The 22,095-nt window shown below is 41.1% G+C and overlaps 1 protein-coding gene across 2 annotated transcripts in view; it reads right to left on the bottom strand.

Annotated features, from left to right (window-relative positions):
• The window catches only part of cdc40 (cell division cycle 40 homolog (S. cerevisiae)), a 49,510-nt gene extending 28,631 nt beyond the window's left edge, over nt 1-20,879 (bottom strand). Inside the window, exons 1-5 of one of the 2 annotated variants that reach the window (XM_007893981.2) lie at nt 20,480-20,879; nt 14,759-14,845; nt 10,887-11,016; nt 1,402-1,491; nt 115-254 (exon numbers count right to left, since the gene is read on the bottom strand). In XM_007893981.2, the coding sequence (XP_007892172.1) occupies nt 115-254; nt 1,402-1,491; nt 10,887-11,016; nt 14,759-14,845; nt 20,480-20,656 (624 nt within the window). In that variant the 5' untranslated portion in view covers nt 20,657-20,879. The remainder of the gene's footprint in view (nt 1-114; nt 255-1,401; nt 1,492-10,886; nt 11,017-14,758; nt 14,846-20,479) is intronic. The other variant, XM_042333309.1, reaches the window with a different exon arrangement.
• Between the last annotated feature and the right edge of the window lie 1,216 nt (nt 20,880-22,095).

Here is a 22,095-nt window from a genome sequence, read left to right as displayed (position 1 = left end):
AACAAGAATGTCCAAATATTTATTCTCTGAACATTTTACTGAATAGCATGTGAGTCTCTCAATAATTAAATAGGTTTCTATCATCTTGAGCACTAAATACACTGAAAAACTGACCTCTGATGGTTTGGCCACATCTTTTTCATCCACAAACTTCGCCCAAGGGCCCTGAAAACCTTCAATATTTGCTGGGTTTGAATCTTTCAATTTCTTTCGTTTTTCTATTTTCTTTTTCCCGGATTCAAACACTGTAAGTCCTGCACAGTTTCATAATAAATAAATTTATCTTCAGGTATGCTCAGAGGCACTTTTCTAATAGCACTCAAAATATTCAACATCCTTTCCGTTCTTGTCAATTTTCTCACCTCCAAGGGCATTTTTAACTGAAACAAATTAAGAATCTAACCTGGAGTTTTCCAGTCTCGACTACTCACTAAATAAATGTGTTGAGCCATTAGGAGAAAGAAGCCTCTTTACAACATCCTTGCAGTACAGATTATGAACTAAGGGTAGGAAATACATATTCATTTCATAAGATCCCAAACTTAAAAAAAAGTAGTTATACAGCCTCAAGTGCAAATCTCCAACACTGGTGGAAGACAAGATTAGATAGAGCGTGCTAATAGTCTCTCATTTAGCTGATATGATGCATCTCTATCAGAGACTGTCTTATAAACTCAAATTAGATTCTGCTGTCAGATTACCAGGTCTGCATTTGCCAAGCATTATCTCTATAGAGATGCACCAAGATGATGCCAAATTAAACACATTAAATATCATCAATCAAAGTCTGTAAGACACTACCTTCATGAAGAATGCATCTAGTAGCAGTGCTAATGGGATCAACTAGCAAGTACATTTTAAACTAACCAACAGTGAAAAATAATACTCACCAACTACATCCTGAATCTGCGACCAACCCTCTAGCTATTTACTTCTTCAATAAACTTTCTTTAAAAAAAACAGAAATTGGCTTCCCCAGTTGTCTTACTTAATTTTACTGCTCTTGTCTGGGTCTAAAACCTTCAATAAGTAAAATTGTTGCTTCCATACCCCAAGACAGCTTTATTCTCGATTTGGTCTCTGTCACTGATGTGTTATTTATGTGGTGAATTGCAAATCTATACAAAGAATGAGTTGGGATGAAGAGGTAAATAGATACTAAGCACTGCTGTTTGTAGTGGTCTTTAAATTCTGGAATATTCTGCCTGCAGATGGTAGTTTACAGACTTAATTTTACGTTTACGTCTTATATGGATTCATATTTCTAAAATTCCAATGATCTGGAAATTGTTACAGATTGCCCTGAGCATCAAAAACAAATGCAAAATTGAGGTCAAATATCAGATATAAAAACATATTTTTGAAATTAAAATGCTAACATTTTGAAAGGAAGTTTTTTACCTTGATTTTTCTCAGCCTCTTCCACGCTACCAATATACGTATCTCCTCCAGGTACTTCACTGCGGTCAACAGTTGGATCTAAAGCATACCCTAAAGTTAGAAAAATATGAAAACAATTTAGAGGCACACTCATTGTAAAGAAAGTACCATTCAAAGACAACCTATTAAATCAAGTTATTACAATTGGAAGCATAAACTATTTAGATGTAAATGTTCTTTTAGCCCATCAAATTGCCACATTAGTTGCTACTTACAATTTTACAGGTATTGTAACATGGCATCACAGAATGGCAGAGTCCCTTCATTGGAATCAAGATACTTTCAAAAGCACATAACATGCCCAGGAAATTAGGACTGAGGAGAAGCACACACTCTTTCTCACTTTGCGGTTGAATATAACCCTGAAAAGTCCAAAAAGAGAATGCTGCCAAATGTAAGGCAACTAACTGAAAACGGTTTGGGCAGTAACAACCCCATTACTAACGGGGTCCACAAGAACCATCTGCCTATAATTTGAAACTAACTATATAACAATCTCACTCAGAAACTATAAGGGCGGCTGGTTTGTGAAATGGAAACATGCACAAAACATGTGTCATCTTCACCTGCTGCCTTAAAGTATATGAAAGTATTGTTCTGGGTTTAATTGATCAAATTCTCAGTTCATGCATACATGCGACAGAAGGGAATAGAGGGCTTTGGGAGAGGTAATCAGGTGGTTGGAGGCTCATTAACACCAGAATGAAGTATTTGGGCTGAATGATTTGTTTCCATATTGTAATGTTCCATGCAATTCTATATTAATGTAGCAATGTTACAATGTTATTTTGACAATTTTAATGAACATGAAAGAATGACCACAGCTTTTTTTAAAAACGTACAGGTGTCTAGAGATTCCACTGCAGCGAGCCTTACACTACTTTGGTTCACTGTTGTGAAATTTAGCTCTTTAATACAACTTCTGGGCAGATAACTGAGTAAATAAAGGCATGAAAATGTGCAGTACTCCATCAAGATAATTGTAAGACATGTGTAATATGCAACTAACAGACTGAGGTACAGCTGTCTAATTACAAGGCTCAGGTTGAGAGAACCAGATTTTTTTCATTTAAATTGTTTAAAAAACCTTTTTTGCTTGTTTAAAATAAAGGAAAATGTACAGGTCTATGATCAGTATTCACATTAAGCGAAAATGTTCCTTTCAAGACAGATGGACCAATAAACTGTAGTACTGGATTTGTGTGGTATACTTTGGGCCAGGCACTATAGCACTTGGTTATGGAGGATTTAATTTCTCTCATTGGGAGATACTGAATACTTTGATCTTTGATCCAATTTATCAGGAGTAATCTTGACAAAAGATAAGCAAAAATAATTCAAACTGTATGGCAAGAAGAAAGTGGGGGGGGGAGGGGGAGAAAAATCTTGCTAACCATGTCCTTGGTCAGCAACCTGGATCACAAGGAGTCTATTTGGCTCTTTGTGTTTGTGCTTGAGGTAGCTCCAGCACTGGATTTATATATTCTAGTCCCATTCCCCCACACACTTCAATGTTATTATCCCCTTGAGTACAGTAGAACCGTTATATAACACGGATTCACTTATAGCACAACTGGAGAGTGGTTTCCAACATTTACTTACTCAACAAAATTAAAAACGAGCGTGCCAGTTTGCATCAGTTGTCTTTCTGCATGCAAGCCAGTGAATCCAGAAAGCCCAAATCAAGCCAGTTATAGCACTAGTTGAGATCTTATGGACTTCAATTTGCATATGAAAATTGGCTCATATTGTATTTATCCAATTCTCTTTTAAATATTTTTATGAAATAAACTTCAGAAGCCATTTGTGGCACCGGCGTGCATCCTTACTGGGAGATTCCAGCTGTTAACCCCAAAAGAAATCACGTTTTACAATTTTGTTTTAAAAAAGATTGACATCTGAAAAATTATTTCCCTGTAGATTTTGAACGTTAAATGTAATAGTGTAGAAATCGGGAACTGTGCAAAATTAAGTAACATGGGAGATTTCCTAGTACCTTTGAATTAAGCTAAGTTTTTTAAAAAAAAGTGTTTTGGAGGGAATCGAAGTCATTGCAAAATACATTCATGAAGGGTTAAAGCTGCTTTTTCCTTTTTTTGTGAAAATTATTTTCCAGAGAAAGACGGCTGAAGAGGGAGGAGAATGCATCCTGACTCAGTAACCCCAGTACCCAGAGGCGACCTCCCCCCTTCACTGCGACATCTAATTTTTTAAAAATTGGTCATTTACTCCATGGCTGTTTGTCGGATTTTGCTGTGCACAATTGGCTGCCGCATTTCGCCCACAAAAACATAGTCACTACGCTTTACAGTACATTTTGTGAAGCGCTTTGAGATGTCTCAATGACGTGATCAGGCGCTATATATTAAATGCAAGGATTATTATTATTTTACAAAATCTATCAATTCTGCAGCCATTGGTCTGGAACACTCCCTACAGAGGAACAACAACTTGCATTTATATAATGCCCTTCACACAGGGTAGCATCTTGGGTGGAGCCAAGCAAGGAAGAGATCCCAGGTCCATTGTTTTTCCCAACCACAGATCAAGATCTGATATTACTTTTTCTGCAAGAGCAATTTCTCACGTGCTCTTTTTTTTGATGTTACTGCTCAGTTTCAAAGAACTGCAGAGATAACCACTGATCCAATTCCTTGCCCTCTGTGTCCGATTCCCAAGTTCTACATTTTCTGAATGATAGCCTAACCTTGCAAGTTTGATTAGTTACTATTAGATTTTTATACTTCGTTGGAAGGAATGGACTGGCAACAATATCAAATGTACAAAAGGAACACAGGTATGAATAACAAGAAATACAGTATAAAATTGAAAGATGGAAGAGGAATAACCACAAAGACAGACAGAAGAGATATCAAACTATTAATCACAGGATTAGTCAAGTGATCTTAGTCTTTTTAATTACATAACTCTCTGGGCATAAAATCATTTCTCTCTTCCCCTGCTTATAAGTAATACATGAACAATTGTCATTTGCTCCCTCGCTAATGCATAATTTCTGAGAAACAGACTTTCAAAAACCTGTCGACTTTCTTCAAATCCACTTTATGTACTGCTAATTTGTGCCCAAACTAGCAGACAGACCTTTAAAAGGAAAAATATGCATTTAGATACATTCACTGGTTTGTTTCTCTGCAGAGCATCTCGAATTACATGAGATTCTCTATGTCATTTGATAATAATTCTTGAATAAAGGAAGTCTCCTCTGGAATATCCATTAACCACGCTCTCATAAGGGCAAATGTGGGTGTATAAATAACTGAGCTGATCTAATTCAACCTGCTGAAGGCATAGACTGACAATCAGAATAACCCAATAACTCAGATCATTGTTAAAATATCCGTAAGCAAACATTAGTTAATGGCTGATATGGATTCTGCAGTAAAGATAAAAAGATTCATCTTAAATCAAGTGTATCAAAAAAATGGTGGTCAAAGATTTCATGCATATACTGTATTCATATTGTTCCACTGTTGTTGCCATTAGGTTTACTAAAACATTTAAAAGACAGATGTTTCTTCATACCAAAAGACAACCGAGGAATACCTACCTCCATTGCCTTAGCTGATAGCTGGAAATATATTGACAAGACAGAGAGCTGTGTAATAGGATTTGTATTTTTTCACGTCACATCAACCATGAGTGATAAGACAAACTCATGAGTAAACTGTAGGTCACAGTTGTTTAGGAGTACATTCAAACAGGCTTGTTTATGCTAACTCTCTGCTTGTCGGCCTTCCCAACTGCATAAGCAGCAGACTATTCAGAACTCTGCAGCGTGTGTCCTCTCCTGTACCAGGCTCCGTGAACCCATCATCCTGATCCTCACCCGGATCCACTGGCTCCTCATTCCCTTGAGGATCGAGGTCAAAATCCTCGTCCTCGCTTTCAAAGCCCTCCACAGCCTCCTACCTCGGAGAGCTGCTAACCCCATATCAGCCTGTCTACTCCCTCCGCTTGGCAGACTCTGGCCTGCTCCATGTTCCCTGCCCGCCCCACCATTGACAGTTAAGTCTTCAGCCCCACCCTTTGGAACTCCATCCCACAGTCCCATCATCTTGCTCCTTCCCTTGCTTCCTTCAACGTCAGACTCAAGACCTTCCTCTTCCACCATGTTTTCGGTGCCCACCTCCCTGCCCTCCACCCCTCCTGATACCAACCCTCAGCTCAGGTGCATATCCTTGACTGACCAGATGTGAAAAACTCTATACAAATATAATTTGTTATTGTCCATTTGATTTGCAACCTTTTTTACATTCTTTTTTTTCTGCTAGTGGGGAGGGAAAACACACATTTATTACTAAATTAATTTACAAGATTCCCGATGGCCCATTTGATCCCGGCATTCCAAAATATCCGCTCTACCATTGTCCCATTATTGTATTGTGGTTTCTTGAATAAGTCCAGTGTCTTGGCCTCTGCCGGCCTTACTGGTAATCCATTCCAGGTGTTGATTACCTTCTACGCAAAGAAATACTTGCTGGTGTCTGTGCTAAAAGAACCTGGAACCTCTGATCCTGTTGTTGTGGCAGATCAGAATGAGTATCTGAACATTCATAGTTTACTTTCTCTAATTATTTAGTATTTTATAAGGTTCTCGACAACACATCTTTTGAGGCTGAAGAGAACATTGATATTTTAAACCAGATCAACTGCAGTCAATACAGCTGGTTAAGGGCAATCTGAAGTTCTCATTGAGAAGTGGCATTGTTGCCTGTCCCTCAAAGGCAAGTGTTCCTAATGGAGGAGGTCTAATAGTTGGCGTGGTTTTTCACAATCATGAATCACCAAAAAATCAGAGATGAATTTAGTTTTCAAAGCAAAATAATCAGTGCAAAGAAAACAGTTATCAAAATGGTATTGTAGCTCATATATAGATGTTCCACAACATCGAGACCGCAGAAATACTATCAAAATTAATTGTCATGAATAGGCCTGCCTAGATTTGATAAACATCGACAAACATTGATATTTAGCATTTTTCCTATGTTCCTTCCACATTCTGAATCAAATATATTATCATCGCTAAATATCGATTCTACAACCATGCAGGCTGGCAAAGACGTAACCAAAATAAATTAAAATCAGCTAGAGCTTAGAAACATCAGAAAGTGGGTAAAAGATAAGCAAAGAGAAAAGGAAGAGCTTAAAACACAATCTTACAGTGAGATTGTCCTACCAAGTGCCTGAAATACACTTTTTTTTTTACTGAGGCAGGAGAGGAAACCCAATGTCTTGCAAGACCAGTGTGTCCGATAAAAACATATGTTTGGACACATTCAGAGGATGAGAAACAGGTGTCCAATTGATTCAGTGACTTTAAAATTAAAACAGTGAAAAGACGATGGAGACTGGAAAGAGACAATTTTGCAGTAAAGCATAATCTGAATAGTCTGTAAAACATGGCAGCCAAACCATACTGCTGAACGTGGGAATAATAGGACTCTTTGAAACTAAAAGGTTAAAATAAATTCACCCAGCCTTCAATAGAAGCCTGTACGGGAAGAATGAGACAAACAAAGGAAGAAGCATATTTTCCGCCCAACCTGGTGAGCTTTGTTGTTTGTGGTAATTCCAATGAATGGTGTTTGTGGCTCCAGCTTCCTATTCGCTATGCTTTTCAAGTATACATCAACAGCACGTACTTGCATGGAATGTTGTCAATTACAAGATAAACATTTTCCAGAAGTTTTCCCTCGCCATCAAGCAGAAATTCAGGATCACTTCATTGATGAGAAATTCTATCTAGTAAATCGATGAAGAGCCCAGACACTGGAGGGCAATGAGCAATTAATGTATTACAGTGGAAAAAATAAACCAATAAACACAATCCTGTTGAAATGATCTATTCTTCCCCAGTGAAAAAGCGAGTGTCATTACTGTGTGGATTCGAGATGTATTGCGGATGAACAACTAACATGCAAAAATGTTGTGTCAAACAACAGTGATTCTGCAATGTACATGCAATGCTCAGTATAGGGCTTACAAGAGCTGTATCAAAACCTACATCTTGTTCATGTAGCCATTGATCACACAATTAAAATTGATGAGTTCTAAGATATCAACGATATGAGGTCCATTTTCCTGCAATACTGAAGCACAGATAATTGAAGCATGTTCTTCGAAGTCTGTGTAACCAAATTACAAATGTGTGCCATCATGCTGGTTTTCTTAGCTTGAGGCATCAACATTCATCCATGAGCAATACAACATTGTTACAAACTTCCTCAATAAAGAGGATGCAACCACTTCAAGAAGACAAAGAAACAATGGTTTATGGTCAAAGCTGTTCGAAAGTCGAGAGAGCTACATTGCAAGTCATCTTTACTATGTGTACATTTGGGAAAATTCCAACAGGTACAATTGCAGGTGGAAATTAAAGCACCGCTGATACATTTCAGTAAAACATTGGTTAACTGTGACCTCAAAATTGCTGCTGCCTACAAAAATGCTGTGAAGGACGTGCAAGTCAAGACAATGGGCTTCAAAAGGCAATCCTGTCATATATAATGTAGGCTTCATAAATGCGGTCCAAAATAAGATAGCCAAAGCCAGCAATGTTTCTGAGGGACTCCGCGGACCAATTGCAGAATATCTGATACATTTTCAAGAATCAGATGTCAAGCAATGTTACCAAGTACGTTTTTCTTTCCAATAAAGAATTCAAGCACGATTTTGATATATCTACAAGGCTCGTGGATGTGCCCAACAATGAAAGTGTAACAGCACTTGAATTTTGAAGTGAAATTCATTCCACTGAAAGGGCATTCAGCCAATTTGGAACATTTCAAGACATACATCACTTATGTCTCTCTGAAAACTCCATTGGACAGTGGAATAACATTTCATACTACAATTAAGGACATAATGTCACATTTCGAGAACTGTCTGCTGGGTCTATCAAATAATTAAATATTCCACTACTTACTGAAAAGAAAAGTGATGATGAAAATAATGTTTTATTATTATAACTATGTAAATGTCAAAAACTTTGGATACAGAAATACTGTATCACTCTCTCCTTTTGATGTTAAATCTCCAACCTGCCCTTCAAATCTAAAGTACAGGAACATGTTTGCCACTCAATTTAATTCCCCCCATTTCCTTCTCACGCCCATCCAGGCTGGTTCCTGCTCTGCCCATAGCACTGAAAAAGCAATGTAACCAATGATGTACTTTCTCTCATCATTGGTGTCCGAGCCTTCAGTAACTCTGTTCCTAAACTCTGGAACTCCCTCTCTAACCCACTCCTCACTCCCTCTCTGTACTTAAATTCTGCTTAAAACCTACCTATTCGAACGTACTTAGGTCAACTTCTCCCTTACTCGGTGTCCACCCAGTCATTATTCAGCACTCAAAGACATTATCCTACCCGAAGGGTGCTATATATGTGCAAGTTATTGTTGTAGATGGCCCAGTGAGATACCATAATATCTGCATAAGATGACATGCCTTTTTTACTTGTCTGCTTAAAATGTCTGCCTACTTGTGTGCTTAGCATCAAACGGCTGGGTGCCTCTCTGCAACAGATTTACTGAATGTAATGTTAGCATAAGATGGTATGGCTCCTACCTGGTCTGTATAAGATGACATGCCTCTTAATAATAATAATAATAAACCTTGCATTTGATATAGCACTTTTCACATCGGGAGGACGTCCCAAAGCGCTTCACAGAACACACTGTAAAGTGAATTGACTGACTGTATATTTGTGGGCGAATGTGGCAGCCAATTGCGCACAGCAATGTCCCACAAACAGTCGTAGATTGAAAATGACCAATTTATTATTGTTTTGTTTTTTTGGAGGGATTATTATTAGGCTCTGTGTGGAGTAAGGAAACTTGCCCAAGGTTTCGCCCTGTGCCTGGAATTGAACTCAGGTCTCTCGCTTGCAAAGCGAGTGCTCTAACCACTGAGCTACAGGACTCCACTTACTTGTCTACATAGCATGTTTACTGGTACTAGTAAAGTCGTTACTTGTTTGGAAAACATAAAATGACGGTTTACTACTCAATATCTTTTGACAAGTGCATGAGGTCAAACATTGCTGCAATTTCAACTTACACAAACAATAAATTTGGATAAATGATTATGACAATTGTTGATTTCTCTATATTTTGTGTCCTCCAAGTTCGAAAATTATCAGAAAGATACAAATCAGTTAAAAAAGTGTGAATATTATCTATCAAAAATCTAAAAAATTAAATCAATTTCCACTAACCCTAGTGAATAAAACAAAAGTTGAATACATCTGTACATCCCCTTCTCGTAGTTTAGGAGCGGAATATAATGCATCTTATATACAAACTCATCATTTTAAATTTCAGACCCATTAGGGCTGAAATAACTTCATTAATTTAACTGGCCCAAAACCAATAAAATGAGCAGCATTAATCCATTGGATTTTAACACTGATCTCATGCCTCATACGATTGTAAACAGGAAGTCAGAATTGTAGCCAGCAAATTGTTTTCAGACAAAAAGCTGAAAAGTACAAAACTATAAATTGCAAATTAGCACAATGCATCCGATTTCAAATATTGTGTTTAAGATCTCCATATTCAGCACTCTGTGTGTGACAGATTACTTGTTGCATTTTGATGATGTTCGAAAATATATTTCTTGCCACTTATGAAATGTGAAAAGAATCAAGACTTCAGAAATAAGTTCAAGATTGTAACCTTAATTTGACAAACCAAAATTAACATGGCTAGCACAGCCCTGAGTTAACATTTGTACATACTATATTTAAATTTTTGAAAACAGCACAGCTTAGTGGCCAAACCAGTTATTACCAAAACATTCTGAACTTACATTAAGTGCTGATGAGTATGATCCATCACACACTTAAGGGACACAGACATCAACAAACTTTAAGCCTTTTTCATTCATCTGCTTTTACAAAGTGACAATAAAATTATGCAAACAGTTAACTGTATGACTTGTGCCGAACATTATTGTACTGAAAAGCTTAATATTCTCCACCAGCTAATTTCTCTCCCCAAATAAAAAAGTGTGCTTTTAATTGACAACAATTTTCATTTATAAAGCACCGTTCACATAGGATAACATCTCGGAGCAATTCCCAGTGGATGCTGAGCTGGGATGGTGAGAGTGACCATAGCACCAGTTGAAGAGCTGTGTTTTAAGCTGGTATAAAGGTAGAGAGGGGCATTATTCCCTGAAGTGGCTGTTCGGTTACACAATTTTCCTACTGTTATGGGTGCTATTGCCCCTGGTGTGGAAATAAGATATATTTAAGAACATTGTGATATTTCTGAAGATAATCCCCATTAATATAGCAGTGCTGTAGAGCAGTTCACAATGAACAGTATGGACAAAAGCCTTAAATATTATAATCCAAGAGCCAACACCTCTTTCGTGAACAATTCTTCTTTTTTGAAAAATTACAACAAAGGGAAGCTTACCGTAAGTATGAAAGGTCCTCCGCTGCTGCTCAAACATGAAATCATTGATATGGGCGGGCTCAGCAAACCCAGATAGCGTATTTCTGGGAGCAGCCATCTGCTGTGTTCTAAAGGGATTTACTGGACCAAGCTGGAATGAAGCACAAACAGTTATATCCAACATGACAGTGTCAAGTACGTTATGGTTAACTTTTCTAATTATAATTAACCTATACTGAATGCCCAAAATAGAAATGTGGGTTGCTCCCCAGAACCTTAATGAGCTCAAAGACAAGTGAATTAAAGTGAAAATATGAATTATGGTTAAGGTTGCAGCAACTTTTAAATATGCTCGTAATTTCAAGGTCCATCTGAAGACCTCTTTGACCGTACCTTCGGTCATCTTTCTTCTGCCCAACGCCTTGGCTCCCACCCCCAGCTCAAGTGCCAAACCATGAATGTCAAGTGCCTTGGGGGAGTCTTCCTGATGTTAAGGGCTCAATATAATTTTTAATTTGTATTGCAAGGTATTATAATTCAGCAAAATTACAATTTGTAGGGCAAAACAGACTTTTAATGAATGCTAATTTTAATCACATACACATGATAACAGCCGCAGGAGCCTTATGGAGTTTTTAATGTTATTACACCACATGATTCAACTGGAGAACGCTATAGGCTTTCAGAAGAATAGATGTGCAGAAAGCCATTTGAATGATAATGATAATAATCCTTGCATTTGATATACACCGTATCACGTAAATACGCCTTAATATGCAAATACAGGATACACTGCAAGGTGTAGTACTTCTCGAGTACAATAAAGGTCTTTTCAGCATGAAGAGTCAGTTGATGAGGCAACATGAGGTAATGGATCATTTTGATAATTTCTGAGGACAACAATATTTTAGTGATTTTTTTCAGTTTATATCATGTGATGTGTCCATGTCACACACAACAATTGTTAAAAATTATAGAAATGACTGCAGAGGCCACCTGACAGTGTCAAACACCTCCCCACCCCACTGACAGTAACAAACCCACCCACCCCTCACTCAGACAGTAACAACCCCCCCCCCAACTCAGACAGTAACAACCCCCCCCCACTCAGACAGTAACAACCCCCCTCCCACGCAGACAGTAACACCCCCCCTACTGACACCCCCCCCACCCCCCACTGACAGTGACACCCCCCCCCCCCACTGACAGCAACAAACACCCCCCTCACTGACAGTAACAAACACCCATGTGGAAATCTTCTTGTTGAGGCAGAGGGCATGGCTGATGAACTAAGTAAGTACTTTGCAACTGTCTTCACAAAAGAAGATGATGCAACCAATGCCACAATATCGCAGGTGTGTGAACAGAAATTGGATATGATAAAAATATTAAAAAGGTTGTTGGTGCTCAACATAGATAAGTCACCTGGTCCGGACGGGATGCATCCTAGGTTACTGAGGGAAGCGAGGGTGGAAATAACGGAGGCTCTGGTCACAATCTTTCAATCCTCTTTGGACACTGGAGTGGTGCCAAAGGACTGGAGGGTTGCAAATGTTACTCCCCTGTACAAAAAGGGGCAGAAGGATAAACCTGAGAACTACAGGCCAATCAGCCTAACATCAGGAGTAGGGAAACTTCTGGAGATTATAATCCGGGACAATATAAATTCTCACTTAGAAAAATATCGTTTAATAAAGGACAATCAACATGGATTTGCTAAAGGCAGATCGTGTTTGACAAACCTAATAGAATTATTTTGATGAAGTGACTATGAGGGTGGATGAAGGTAGTGCAGTAGACGTAGCTTATCTAGATTTTCAAAAGGCATTTGACAAAGTGCCACATAAGAGACTTATGAACAAAATAGAAGCCACGGTATTAAAGGGACTGTGACAACATGGATCCAGAACTCGCTAGGAAACAGAAAGCAGAGAGTGGTAGTAAACGGTTGCTTTTCTGACTGGAGGGAGGTGTGTAGTAGTGTCCCTTAGGGGTCGGTATTGGGACCACTGCTCTTTCTGATCTATATTAATGATCTGGACCTGGATATAGGGAACACAATTTCCAAATTTGCAGACGATACTAAGCTAGGAAAAGTAGTAGCAAAAGTACCTGCCTGTACCCTCCATTCTTCTGGCTCCGGTCTGCTCCACATCCTCCGCCCTAACCGCCCTACCATCGGTGGTCGGGCCTTCAGCCTCTCAGCCCCGAGGCTCTGGAACTCTATCCCCCAGTGCCTTCGCCGCTTCCTCCCTTTCCTCCTTCAAGGCCGGTCTCAAGACCTTTCTCTTCAACCGAGCCTTCAGCTCCTCTCTCGACTCTCTACCCCCTCCTCGCTCCCTACCTTCTCTCCCCTCACCTTGACCATTTCCCCCCTGCTCGGATCCCGACCCAACTGTCCAGCGCCTTGGGACGTCCTCCCGTCGTGAAAGGCGCTCTATAAATGAAATCTTGTTGTTGTTGTTAATGGTGAAGAGGATAGCACCAGTCTCCAAGAGGACTGAGACAGATTGGTAAAATAGGCAGAAATGTAACAGATGAGGTTTAATGTGGAGAAATGCGGTGTTACATTTTGGTAGGAAGAATGAAGAGAGGCAGTATAAGCTGATGGTACAATCTTAAAGGGGGCAAATGAACAGAGAAACCTGGGGGTCCACATAAGCAAATCTCTGAAGGTGGCAGACAGGTAGATAAAGCTGTTAAAAAAGCATACGGGATGCTACGTTTTATACATAGCGGCACAGAATTGTAAGTCAGGAGGTTACGTTGAATATTTATAAAATGCTGGTTAGGCCTCAGTTGGAGTACTGCGTTCAGTTCTGGGCACCGCACTTTAGGAAAGATGTTAGGGCATTGAAGAGGGTGCAAAGAAGGTTTATCAAGATGGTACCAGGAATGAAGGACCTTAGTTATGAGGAGAGATTAGCAAAACTAGGATCATTCTCCCTACAGCAGAGAAGATTAAGAGGTTTTCAAGATCATGAGAGGATTTGATAGGTTGAACTGGGAAAAACTGTTTCCACTGGCAGGTGGATCAGTAACCTAAGGACACCGATTTAAGATAGTTGTTAAAAGAAACAGAGGGGAGGTTAGGAAATTTTTTTCACCCAGCGAGTTTTTCGTATCTGAAATGCATTACCTGAAAGGCTGGTGGAAACCGATTCAATAACAACTTTTAAAAAAGAAGTAGATGGGTATTTGAGGAGGACAGGATTGCAGGACTATGGATAGAAAGCGGTCCAGTGGGATTGAGCTGGATTGCTCTTTTAGGAGCTGGTACAGACGCGATGGGCCGAATGGCCTCTTTCTGTGCTGTACGGTTCTATGATTCTATGATTTCCAAAGAAGCAGATTTCAGAACTTGGTAATATGGAAGGCTTACTGTATTGGGAGTCCAACTACTGATAACCCAATAAGTCAAAAATAGCAGCAATCATGCTTCATACAAATATTTACAATTTTCTATTTCATGGCATGGACTATAAATTGATGCTCCATTCAAATGGTCTGAAATTAATTATAAAATGCCTAACAGTTTTTCAAAAGTACAAAATTCATCCACTGTTACTGCAGAAGAATCATTCAAAACACTTCTACAGTTACACGTTATACATGTTTTAATAATCCGTGCATTTGATAGCTTTACCCTGTATTGCTCACAAGGCCCAAATACATCCCAGCAAATGCAGGCTAGATCCAGGCAAAACCTTTACTGAGAATCCCCCACCCCACCCAAAAAATACAATTTCGCATTGTAGAATTAGAATCAAAGTAACACAGGCAATAAAATCTCACTCGGTAAGACTCTCTTCCATCACATAATAATTACAACGATACTACATTAGGATTGAAGACTGAACAGAAGCAATTTACCAAAATGTAAGACTGCTTACCTCTGGTGCAAACATGGTTTCATATGATGGATTGAAGTCGACCTCCTTCAGAGATGGATCAAGATGAAAACCGGCCTGTACATCTTCCTAGAAATGAAAAGCAGAGTATTCAAAGAGAAAAATCAGTGAAGTAATCAGAGAACAATACAATTACTCTAGCACTAAAAGGCTAAGTACATATGTTCTGTCCATCACTACCATCGCCTAAATACTGCTGAAAATAAAGTGTATAAATGGAGAAACCGCTTTGGAAAGGAGAGGAAAGAAAATATCCCCTGCACCTGAAGAGATGGATGATGTGCTCTATGATGCTTGAAACACTTCCGTCACTATATTGATAGGAAATGTAAAACATTATCAAATATCATATTAAAAAATTAAGAAATAATGCCTTTAATTGTATTAACATACCAACATCAACAAGTACAGTAAAAAGTTTACAAATTTGGGAATTTCAATATTCTGTCTTGTATACCTAATGCTCCAAAATATTAGGTGGACATATTAACATGATATTACCTACAAACAACCAATTATGGTAGAAAACACTGAGCTAATAGTTTCTTGGCAGAGATATATGAACAGATACACAAGTATATTTTCTAATTCCTCTTCCTTAATATTATTGCCTGCCATTTCCCAGCAACTATTTAAATATTTAAAAGTCTTGACGCATTGAATCACACGGTCGACACTTATGTGCACTTACCAGCAAACGTTTGAATCGCATTGAATGTCGAGAAATCAATTTCCTCTGCAAATGTGTCAACAGATCAAGACTACGATTTCTGCGATTCAATGCATCAGGCTGGTAAGTGTGCATACTGTCGACTGGTCAGGATGTCATTTTCCGCGATTCAACGCAGCCACTAAATGTGGGAGTAATGGAGGGTTGGGGAACTAGGTTACGAGTTAGGAGGTGATTAATACAAGTAATGCAAACAAATCTAAGTAGTTTTGATAGGAAACTGAATGTGAGTCGAGTGAATGTACGATTTATAAAAATAAGATTTATGCGAGTCTTACTGTATATGTCGGACTGTCGGTTGAAGCATTCTAGCCTTGAAATCTGAAGACATGAGTTTAAGCCAGCTTGGGACTTTGAGCTCATACTTCACGCTGATATTCCTGTGCAGTGCTAGGGGAGCCCTGCATTGACAGATGTGATGAGCAATTAAATGAAAAACCATGTTGCCTTTTCAGGTGGATGTTAAAGATCCTATGGCCCTATTCGAAAAGAGAAGGGAATTTCTCCTGGTGCCCTAACCAACAATCCTCCATATAAAATTGGTTGTTCACTTCTTGGCTATTTGTGGAGCATTGTGGTGCATAAATTGTCGGCTGATCTTGTCTACAAATACACATTCACTACAATTTCTTCATGTACAGGACTTTCTGATGTTTCGACAATGTAATCTTCTATCTTCTTCTTTCATCTTCTTCTATACTAATAAAACAACAATGTCTGCCTGCGCTTCAAGAAGGATCTCAATTGACGTAGAGACATGATTTATATCTCATCGGAAAGGTCTTGCATCTGGGAGTGACGTGGACATATTTGTTTTCGGGTATCTCCTATTGTTCATGAGTTATTTTCAGTTTTGCGTTTTTGCTGCAGTTATACCTGTTGGCCGCCAAGTCAAAGTGGAGCTGTGGCATCGTGTGTCACAGAGCATCCACATATGTACCCACATACTGCAGTTACCGTACCGGCTGACTGTGGCGCTGTGGCATCCTGTGTCAAGAGCACGCACATAGCCAAGTGGCGGTAACAAAATAAAGAACACAGACGAAGCTAAGCATGGCAACAACAACAAAATTACATTTTTAAAGTGCCGAGTCCTCCGGTAGGAATCTTCCCAGATGAGTATAGATAAAGATGTAATGTCTATCTGTGTGTCAATCTACATTCCATATCGGACCCTTTGGTTGCGAACGAAGCTGCAACGGTAACAGTTAGTAAACAATAAATAAGGCGTGTTATTAAATGCAACTATTATTATTTATAAAAATGTAGTATAGTACTTTATTGTCTGTGTGGATTGTTGGAAAAGAACTGAATTCTTATTCACAACATCCACTTAAATACCTTATACTTGTCATATAGAAGAATCATCCATCTGATCATTTAAGCTGCGTTCGAACAAGGTTACCAGATGTGCCAGAATAACAAACTCACTACACTAATAAATGTCCCAGAAGTCAATACTTAAAGAAGGCAGGACGTCTTGGAAGAATACTCAAATGTGAATATATATATATTTTTAAAAAATCAGCTTTTCTACCAACAGTTACATTGCACAATACAAGCTAAGAATAATAATTCGATAATTTCTCCAAATTGGCTGGTATTACAACAAAATCAAACAATAATGAGCATCTACTTATCAAGACCAAAAAACATAGAACCTCAAGACCATCCTCTTTGATCATGCATCCAGCCATCTTCCCCTACCCCAACCCCCGAACCCCTCAGCCCTCACTCCCAGCTCAGATGGATTGTTCTGCAGCTGGGACGTCTTTCCAACGTGAAGGGCGCTACGCAAGTATAATTTGTTGTTGTTGTCTCCCCAAAGTGAAAGGTGCTATATAAATGTAAATTTATATTGGATACACGGGTCATCAGAACTATGGATATCTTAGTAGTTGGAACCCATTATAACACAGTGGTTTGAGTCCATAAAATCAGACCTGTAAAGTCACGTTATAAAAATGATCACTGGTCAGCATTGGCAGTGAGTCACTAAAGTGTGCTCTAGCTGGACACAACAACAAAATTACATTTGTATAGCGTTTTTCACGTTGAGAGGACGTCCCAAGGAGCTGGACAGTCAGTGTTTCGGACCCGAGCTGGGGTTAGGGATTGGGGGGGTGGAGGACAGGGGAGAAGCAGGGTGATCAAAAGCATGGTTGAAGAGGAGTGTCTTGAACTGGGTCTTGAATGAGGCAAGGGAGGGGGCAAGGCAGAGGGACTGCGGGATGGAGTTCCAGAGGGAAAGGGCAGAGTGGCAGAAGGCCCGCCCGCCAACGGTGGGGCAGGCGAGGCAGGATACATGAAGCAGGCCGGAGCCCGCTGAGCGGGCAGCAATAATCATTCTCGGATTCGAATGGCTTTTGGGATACACAATCCTTCTCTGCCAGCACACTATGCACAAGAAGACAGAGCTGGAGGCCAGAAGTGTTGTGCATTACAGGTGTACTGCGAGTCCAAGGTGCACTTGCATTATATACAGACCTACAATATAACACGGCACAACAGAATTTGGTAGTTCTAATATGGAAATCCATCGTATTGGTTGCACAAGTCAGAATATCAGTAATTAGAAGCTGTTTTCCTGACATACAACACATTTTTCTATTTCTAATGTAATATATATAGCACAATTGAATCTTTATTAATGCACAATAAATGTTATTTTGAATCAGATAAATAATTATTTTGCAATTCACTATATACAGTCAATTTAATAATTCATTTGTTTATCCATCCAATCATCTCCAAAAGGAAAAAATCACTAAACAGCAATGCATTTTCACAAAAAAATTGGCATTGAATTAGAGGAGATAGCTTGGGTGGAGAAAGGCACCCAAGCAAAGTCATTATAATGTACTTCTATCATCTATATTCCATCAAAGAATAAAGTGAGGTTCTCTTACATTTGCAAGATATCATTTTAGGATTCGAATTCCCCACAACAACAACTGTATATAGCGCCTTTCACCCGAGGTACTATCCACAAACTCAAACCACTGTGTTCAGGAGCACTTCACAAGTTAAACAACTCTGAAAACGAGCCAGGAGGAGAGGGAGGGCGAGGTGACCATAAGTATGATCAAAAATGAAGGTCTTTAAGCAAAATTTGAAAGTGGAGGAAGGAGGCAAGCCGGAAGGATTGAGGGAGAGAGTTTGCAGACATAACTCTACATTCATATCTTCTCTCAAACCATGGAGCCATTTTAATCAGATTATCCAGAACTTGGCAGCTCGTGTCCTCTCCCACACAAGTCTATGTGACCCCATCAGCCCCACCCTCGCCTAACTCCACTGGCTCCCCATCCTCCAGAGGATAGTTAAAAATCCTCGCCTTCCAGGCCCTCCGCAGCTTTGCCCTTCCCTACCTCTGTGACCTGTTGACTCCACATCTATCTGTCCGCTCCCTCTGCTCAGCAGACTCTGGCCTGCTCCACGTCCTCCGCCCAGCCCACCCCACCAGTGGCGGTCAATTTGCTTAGCTTTGCTCCATCGCCTCCTTCAAGGCGCGTCTCAAAACTTTCCTCCCTGCCCTCCACCAATTCCGACCTCTAGCTCGGGTCCAAAAATTCCAAATCCCTGACTAGCGCCTTTCGCATCGTTGGGACATCCTCCCGCTACGAAAGGTGCTATACAAATGTCATTTTGTGTATTGTCTGTATTACGTAATGGCATTAGATTATAGAGATGCTTAGGAATGCTTCCAAAATAAACTGGAAAATTAGTATTAAGGAATTGCTTAGATGTCAAATGAGTCAAGAAAAAAAAAACAATGAGGGAAGGGGCTAAGGATAAAGAAATTAATTGTGGGACATGAAATAACTGATTTGGTACAACACACATATATTATATAATGTATATAATGTACATATACATTATACAGTACTATTCATTCGGAAAAGCAGTTATTTCACCCTTTTTGAACATATGTGTCTCTTTAGCGTCTATTGGAACTTCTTCAGTGTTCACGGATTGTCTCAGAATGACCATCAGTATTTCACAAGTTCTCCTTGGGAGTAAATATCCTTGGGTACAGTTCATATAGCCCAGCGGATTTATTGGTTTTCAGCCTATTATGGTAATCTATTTTGTGAATGTCAAAGTCCCAGAGCTCACAGAATGTATGTTGAACAGCATATGGTTAGCATTCGCCCTGGTTAAAAAAAAACCTCCACGAATACATCATTAAATGTTTCCTATTGCCAGTTTGCATCAAGCGCAAACACCTTCTCTGCCTACCTTGTTGGTGTTTTAATATTGGAATGCACCAACGTGTGCCCCATCAGAACAAGGAGTAAGTGCAAAACCATTTACCGTTCAATCTCAAAGCGTTCAAAAATAGAAGACTATTAATCCTTGTATTCGATATAGTGCATCATTACATTGTTAAGAGTCTCAAAGCGCTTCACAGAATCTACTGTGAAGTGAATTTACTGTGTATTTTATATGGGCAAAATGTAGCCGCCAATTGCACACAGCAATTGCCCCACAAAGTCATGGATTGAGCGACCACATTTGTTTTGAGGGATTATTACCTCTGGAAAGCAATCTGCCCATCGACTAACAACGGAGTTCCTGATTACTGCTCAGTAAACAGAGGCAAATATAGACAAATATACATCAACACTGTACATCAAAGTACTTGGCGGGTAATCTCCCCTAAATGTAGTGACGGTGTGTTTGTAAATGAACATGGGGACATTTACTGGCCAACACACCGGGAGGAACTCCCCTCTCTGCCCTGTTGGAAGGCCATTTCAGCTCCTTATGTCAAGATGGAAGACATGTGAATGGGTCGGAGTGGCACAGCCCCAGGAGCAGCCTCACCTCCGGCAGTTTCTCTGCACGTTGTGTCTGTGTGAAACACACACAAGAGCCGGTGTGGAACCGGACACGGGCCGACAGCGTGCACCGCCCGACCGAGACCGAGACCGAGGCCGAGGCAGGGCCGAGAGGCCCGCGACACCCACCTTCACAGCAACGTCGGGGGCCGCGTTCAAGGCGAGGGATTTATGGAGGTCCGACAACGACTTCCCCGAAGGGAGCGGGTGCAGATGAGCCACGGCGTCTCTGCAGGGAACCTGCCCGACCTCCGTGTCCGACTCGTCGTCGCTGTCGTACGAAGCCAGAGCCGCGATGGCCGACATGTCCGGGGGGGGGGGGGGGGCGTTGTCGTAAGCAGAGCTAAGCGGGCAGATGAATTAAACCACGCAGAGGGGAGGTGGGGGGACCTTTCAGGCTCGGGAGTAGACCGTGAAAGGGTTTCAAACCTCCAGCCAACGTAGCTTTTAGGAGGCAAATGGCTGTTTGTTGTGGGCTCTCCCGGGCCCGGGGCCGCCGTTTGAGTTGCTCTACACTTCCACCCAACTGAAAGGACCGGAAGTCCCCGACAGCGCCCCCCCACGGCCAGAAATCACAATACGTTTTGTAGCCCCAAATCACCCAAACACGAGCCCAAAATAGCCCACACACGATGCGTCGCAGGTTTTAGTGCTTTTTTTTTTGAAACCGCGTAAGAAAAGATCTTTTTTTTTTGAAAAAAAGAAACGACAAAAAGATTTTCGGGTTTTAAATCTTAAAACAAATTGGAGCTCCCGCTCACGGAGGTTCTTTTTTTTACACACACACACACACACGCGCAGCAAAGCAGAAAGCCGCCCAATTGGGCGCGAACCCGCACAATCTGGCCCTCTGGCCCCCTCGCGGGCCGCCGCAGGGCGGTTGGCTGATGGCGCGAGTGGGGGGGCGGTCTCTCGCGCAGCCCTCGCCCGTTGGCCCGCTCACCCGCCGCTCGAGCGTCGTCACAATGGTCGCGCGCTCGAGCTCGACGGTTGCCGGAGACGCGAGTCAATCGCGCGCCCCAGTCGCCGAGCTCTCCGTCCGTCCGCACCGCCCGCCGGGGAGTGCTGGAGGCAGCGATAGTCAAACAGCGCCGCCGCGGAGAAGGCTATCAGCTCCTCGTCCCCCGCCCCCACTCCCCAACTCTCATTTAAGACGCGAAAGCCTTTGATAATCCGCTATTTTTTTCCCCCGGAGGGGGAGAGAGAGAGAGAGAGAGAGAGAGAGAAAAGGGGGAGAGAAAAAAAAAGAGGATTTCTTTGTTACGGGAGTCGAGGTCACCCCCACCACCGCCTCCCGGGTCGGTCGCCGTGCGCCGGTGCCGTGTAAAACTTGGGGAGGCGTTAACGAGGGGCGGACCGGGAAGAACGAAAGGCTTCCCCACCAGCGGCGGCGGCGGCGGCGGCAGGACAATGAAGACGTTATTCTCCAACTGAAACGCGTTCTCTCCCTCCCTCACTCCCTCTCTCCCTCACTCCCTCCCTCTCTCTTCTCTCCCTCTCTCCCTCACTCCCAACCCCCGCGTTCAGCCCCACACTCTGAACACACACACAAAGCCGACGCCCCCCCGCCCCCCCCCGAGCAGGTAAGGAGTTTTAAACGGCCAAACGCGGGACTGATCGTCTGGCGATTCATTCAGTCGGTTTAGACCGCGTCTTTAAATATTTATCCGTATGCGCATTTTTTCCGGGGCTCACGTCGGTGAAACAAATGAACGTCGAGAGTCGAAACGGCTGGATAGCGAGGG

The sequence above is a fragment of the Callorhinchus milii genome, unplaced genomic scaffold, assembly GCF_018977255.1.
Source record: "Callorhinchus milii isolate IMCB2004 unplaced genomic scaffold, IMCB_Cmil_1.0 Scaffold3, whole genome shotgun sequence".
In the NCBI taxonomy this organism is placed as follows: Eukaryota; Metazoa; Chordata; class Chondrichthyes; order Chimaeriformes; family Callorhinchidae; genus Callorhinchus; species Callorhinchus milii.
This window is presented reverse-complemented; position numbering and strand designations above follow the sequence as displayed.